Here is a 6,000-nt window from a genome sequence, read left to right as displayed (position 1 = left end):
TGAGCTTTAAGCCAAGTTTTCACTCTCCTCTTTCACTTTCATCAATAGGCTTTTTAGTTCCTCTTCACTTTCTGCCGTAAGGGTGGTGTCATCTGCATATCTGAGGTTATTGATATTTCTCCCAGCAATCTTGATTCCAGCTTGTGCTTCTTCCACCCTAGTGTTTCTCATGATGTGCTCTGCATATAAGTTAAATAAGCAGGGTGACAGTATACAGCCTTGACGTACTCCTTTTCCTGTTTGGAACCAGTCTGTTGTTCCATGTCCAGTTCTAACTGTCGCTTCCTGACTTGCATATAGGTTTCTCAAGAGGCAGGTTAGGTGGTCTGGTATTCCCATCTCTTTCAGAATTTTCCATAGTTGATTGTGATCCACACAGTCAAAGGCTTTGGCATAGTCAATAAAGCAGAAATAGATGTATTTCTGGAATTCTCTTGCTTTTTCCATGATCCAGCAGATGTTGGCAATTTGATCTCTGGTTCCTCTGCCTTTTCTAAAACCAGCTTGAACATCTGGAAGTTCAAGTAACAAATTACTTAGTGATTTAAAATAACATAAACTTATCATATTAGAATTCAGTTGTCAGAAGCCAGAAACGGAGGGTTCATTGGGTTTAAATCAAAGTGTCATCAGGGCCATGCTCCTCCTGGGGGCTCTTGGAGGAGCAGATATACCCCTGCCTTTTCTAGTTTATAGAGGGCACCTACATTTCTTTGCTCATAGCTCCTTCCTCCTACTTCAAAGCCAACCATATAGCATCTTCAAACGTCTCTCTGACTCTGATCTTCTTGCTTTCGTTGTTACATTTCCACCTGACATTGACCATCCCCCAACTCCCTCTTATAAGGATTCTTATGATTTCACTGGGCCAACTGGACAATCCAGAGATAACCTCCCTCTCTCAAGAGGTTTAATTTAATCACGCTTGCAAAGTCCCTTTTGTCATGTAAGATAATATATTCACAGGGTTGTGGAGTAGGACCTGAGTATCTTTGGGGAACCGTTATTCTGTCTACCATGTTTTAAAAATTATTTATTTGTTTATTTAGGCTGCACTGGGTCTTTGTTGGTTTGTGTGGGCTTTCTCTAGTTGTGCCGTGCTGGCTTCTCGTTGTGGTGGTTTCTCTTGTTGCAGACCACAGGCCAAAGGTATGTCTGCTTCAGTAGTTGCAGCTCTGAGGCTCAGTAGTTATAGCATAGGGATTTAGTTGCTCCATGGGATATGGAATATTCCTGAACCAGGGACTGAACTTATGTCCCCTGCATTCTCATCCACTGCACCACCCTCTACCATGTTTTAATAATATAATCTTGTTGTTCTGAAAAGGTTGAGACTCACTGAAACTAAAGCACCAAGCTTGATGCTCCATCTCTCTTTCTGACTTCGGGCAGGTAGATGTCTTCCTTGACCCTGGGTTGGGAAGAACGAAGTTATCTCTACCAGGCAGAGCTGCTGGCTCCCAAGGGTGGACCCTGGCTGTTGCCAGGCAACGTGGGTATAGACATTCATTTGAGACTAACCTGAAGAACTCCTATTTAATCGCTTTTGTTTTTCCCGGAGAGCATGTGATGTTTATTTTGGGGGGCACCCAATTTTAAATGTCTTAATGTGTTTTGCTCTTTGGAATAGATCAGAGTTCACTGAATTATTCTCTAGTTCCAGGCACTATGTGTTATGATCTAAAACCTGGGATACATGGAGATGGCTTCTCAGGTGGTGGTAGCTACCTGACAATGCAAGAGACACAAGAGAATTTGGTTCGATCCCTGGAAGATCCCCCGGAGGAGGGCATGGCAACCCACTCTAGTATCCTTGCCTGGAGAATCCCATGGACAGAGGAGCTTAGCGAGCTACCATCCATGGGGTCGCAAAGAGTCGGACATGACTAAAGTGATGTAGCATGCATGCAAGGTCTGACAGACAATTCTCCAGCTGCTTGCAAGAGCAAAGAAGCGTCAGGAGATACAATTACGTTGAAGACGCATTAGAATTTTGAATGTATCTTGATGGTTTTGAGGAAGAAAATGGACAGAATAAATAAATTTGCTATCATTTAGTAAGTTCTGTATGAACACAGCCAAATGCTATGCCATGTCCGCTGTACCTATTATCTCATTTGCCAGTGAGATAGAAATTATCACCCTTGTTTTACAGGTACTATCTCAGAGTTGTCCCGCTAAGTTGCTTCAGTCATCTCCGACTCTTTGTGATCCTATGGACTGTGGCCTGCCAGGCTCTTCTGTCCATTGGATTCTCTAGGCAAGAATACTAGGGTCGGTTGCCATTCCCTTCTCCAGGGGATCTTCCCCACCCAGGGATTGAATCGGGGTCTCTTATGTCTCCTGCACTGGGAGGCAGGTTCTTTACCACTAGTGCCACCTGGGAAGCCCATGGTCCTAGAAGGCTCAAAATTCAAATGCAGACCTGTCTAACTCAGAAGCCAGTGCTTGTAAACTAGTACACTTACAGAAACCCAGAGCACAGAAATCCGTAAACAGATGCATCCCAGAAATTAAAAATATTACCTAAAAAGATAAACCATAGCTCCAGATCTGCAAGTGTCTTTCTTTTCAACCTCAGTGAGAGCTGTCTGGTGAGCAAGATGAGCGGCATCCAGTTCAATAGCTGAGATTTTAGCCTAATCCTTCCAATGTCCTCATTCCTGGTAAAGAAGGTATTGGTACTTTTCTGGTAGCAGACATGATGTTTAAGGGAGATTTGACAGAATGATTGACATGAGGGCTTTCATCATCAAAGCTGGCTTCCTTTCATAACACATCCTGTGGTCCAATATACCTACATTCATCAGAGAATGCTCAGACCTCCATGCCCTGGGTGGGGCACTGTGGGAGAGCCAAGGAATATTAGAGAAGAGGGAGGCCCCTTGGAACCTAGAGAGTACTTAGTTGCTCAGTCATGTCTGACTCTTTGCGACCCCATGGACTGTAACCTGCTGGGCTCCTCTGTCCACGGGATTCTCCAGGCAAGAATACTGGGATGGGTTGCCATTCCCTACTCGATGGGATCTTCCTGAGCCAGGGATTGAAGCCGACTCTCCTGCATTGCAGGCAGAGTCTTTACTGTCTTAGCCACCAGGGAAGAGAGGTTATATATATGGCAAAGGGTCAGATTAGCATCTGTTACTTTCTGCCAATAGTCTACCCATGGAGAAAACAAGGGGCCCATCTCACTTAAGAAAGTGCAAGCCTGACAGCTGAAGGGTCCCAGAGCAGCAAGCATCGCCTCGCCTCTTCTCTTGGACCACTTCAGCTGTCTCTGCTTTGGATTGACAGAGGCATCTGGTTGCTAAAAATACCCTACTGACCAAGTGCTGCCCATTCCAACTAAAGCTGAGCACGACTGCAATCCAGGACTTAGCTACTCCTTGCAAAGGAACTTTTCCAAAATTTTCAGGCCCAATTTGAGAAGCACACCAGCCCATGGTCTTTTTCTACTTCGTCAGCTTGGCTGGGAGGTGGAGGGGATCCTTCCTGGGTCACTGTCCTCTGGCCTGCCCCATCCCGGTCTCCAGGAAAAGAAGCAGAAGGGGGAGTGAGAGAGGGCCCAGGGGCTGGAGGGGGTAGGGAAGGGGAGGTGCTTGTCCATTTATAGACTTGCTCTTTGGGATGCTGAAGGTGCTGAAATAGCTGCGAGGACAAGGGACTTGGCTCAGTTTTAAATATCTGCCGAGCTGCCCGAAGACTCTGAGATGACAATAGGGGAAATGGAGAATGTGGAGGTCTTCACTGCTGAGGGCAAAGGCAGAGGTCTGAAGGCCACGAAGGAGTTCTGTGCTGCCGACATCATCTTCGCCGAGCGGGCTTATTCCGCTGTGGTTTTTGACAGGTACGGAATGTGGGTTGTTGCCTTCTTTCCTCCTGGTGATTTGGCCAGTGCCACACTCTCAAATTCTTTGCTCTCAAAATTGAGGGAGAGTAGCACTGACATATATACACTACTGTGTGTAAATAGGTAGGTGGTGGGAAGCTGCTGTAAACACAGGGAGCTCAGCCTGGTGATATGATGACCTAGAGGGGTGGGATAGGGTTGGGGTGGGAGGGAGACTCAAGAGGGAGAGGGTATACGTATACATATAGCTGATGCACATTGTTGTACAGCGGAAGCTAACGCAACATTGTAAAGCAATTATCCTCCAATTAATAAGAAAATGATCATGGAAAGGGATACAATTCATGTGGCTATTGATCTGCACAGCTGTTTGCTGACAATACTTTTTCTGCAAAGGGTCATGGTCAATGGGATTTGCTCTGGTGCCTAGGAGGGTTGCAAAGGTGATTGAAGGCTGTAGGGCATACTCTCAGGATACTGGGCTTCCCTGGTGGCTCAGACAGTAAAGAATCTGCCTGCAATGCAGGAGACCTGGGTTCAATCCCTGGGTGGGGAGGATCACTTGGAGAAGGAAATGGTTACCCACTCCAGTTTTCCTCCCTGGAGAATCCCATGGACAGAGGAGCCTCTCGGGCTACAGTCCATGGGGTCGCAAAGAGTTGGACATTACTGAGCGACTAAGCATAACACAAGCACTCAGAACATAAGTGAACTTGCCCGAGTGGGAGTGCTGTGTGTGCAGATGGTGGAGGGAAAGGGAATGAAAAGGGGGTGTGGTGTCCAGGAGACATTCTTCTATGGAACGCTCCATATTTTTTGCTTCGGAGGTGTAATAAATATATTAGAAGATTACGTAATTTCTGAGACTTTTAAAAAGTAATTACAAACACACAAGTAACACTGGAATCCATTTACCTTTGAAAAGTAGAATATCACCAATGACCTGTAACCCTGTTTCATGTTTCCCACCCCAGGTCCCAGTTTCCTCTGTCTTTCCTCTGAGGTAATCCTTGTTTTGACTTTAATATGTTTCCTTCTAGAATGTTCTTGTACTATTACATCTCTCTACATACATATATATATATATATATCTGTACTTATCAAAATGCGTAGCTGTAGTTTGTTTTTTCTTTTTAACAGAAATGGCACTGTATATATATATATATATATTTTTTTTTTTTTTTTTTTCCCCAGGCCACACTGTGTGGTTTGGGGAAATCTCAGTTCCCTGACCTGGGATTGAACCTGGGACATGGCACTGAAAGCACAGAATCCTAACTACTAGGTCACTAGGGAACTCCCAATAATATCATACTTTCGATGTTATCCTTGAACTTGCTCCTTTCACTAAACAACATGTCTTGATATTTATCCTCATGGAAACCATTAAGTCTATAGCCACTTCTTTTAAATCCTCAAAGATCTGCGGGGTTTTTTTTTTGCCCACATGTATATCTATCCATGTTGATCCATATGCTATGGACCACCGGTTTTAACTGCTGTGGGTATTTTACCGTATGAATATATGAACTTTTGAAAATCTATTGTCCCGTTGAGAGACATTTGGTGGTTTCCAATTTTTCATACAAACAAATGTTTCTGTGATTGAAATCCTTGACCATGTCCACTTGCATGCATGTGTGATTATCCTCTAGGAGAACTGGCTAGGAGAGAAATCACTGTGCCTTGGAGTGCGCAGTTTTCCATTTTAATAGGCCCTGCAAAGAGGATCTATTAAATTTACCTTCCCATTCCCCCTACAGTCCCGTCCGTACTTGCCCACCACACTTTTGCATGTGTGCGTGCTCAGTTGCTTTAGTTGTGTCTGACTCTTTGTGACCCCATGGTCTGTAGCTCGTCAGGCTCCTCTGTCCATGGGATTCTCCAGGAAAGAACACTGGAGTGGGTCGCCATACCCTCCTTCAGTGGATCTTCCCGAACCAGTAGTAATAATCTTTATTTTTAAAAAACCCTCCATCGTGATAACATTATGACAGTATTCTCTGAGCCCCCAAATTGGGGTGACCTGACTGACACTGATGTGGTCTAAATTAAGAAGGCCTCTGATAACCTCGATTTGGTGGTTGACTCACTGTATGACCATCCTGAGAATAGGCACAGCTTTTCAGAGATAATTTAAGTAGCATTCA

The 6,000-nt window shown here is 44.8% G+C and overlaps 1 protein-coding gene across 2 annotated transcripts in view; it reads left to right on the top strand.

The window, feature by feature from the left end:
- The window catches only part of SMYD1 (SET and MYND domain containing 1), a 43,540-nt gene continuing 41,132 nt past the window's right edge, over window positions 3,593-6,000 (top strand). For both annotated transcript variants that reach the window (XM_005686697.3, XM_005686696.3), the window contains exon 1: window positions 3,593-3,847. In XM_005686697.3, the coding sequence (XP_005686754.2) occupies window positions 3,711-3,847 (137 nt within the window). In that variant the 5' untranslated portion in view covers window positions 3,593-3,710. The remainder of the gene's footprint in view (window positions 3,848-6,000) is intronic.

Source organism: Capra hircus, chromosome 11 (genome assembly GCF_001704415.2).
Source record: "Capra hircus breed San Clemente chromosome 11, ASM170441v1, whole genome shotgun sequence".
Lineage (NCBI taxonomy): Eukaryota > Metazoa > Chordata > Mammalia > Artiodactyla > Bovidae > Capra > Capra hircus.
The sequence above is the reverse complement of the archived record's forward strand: the minus strand, read 5'-3'. Positions and strand labels throughout refer to the sequence as shown.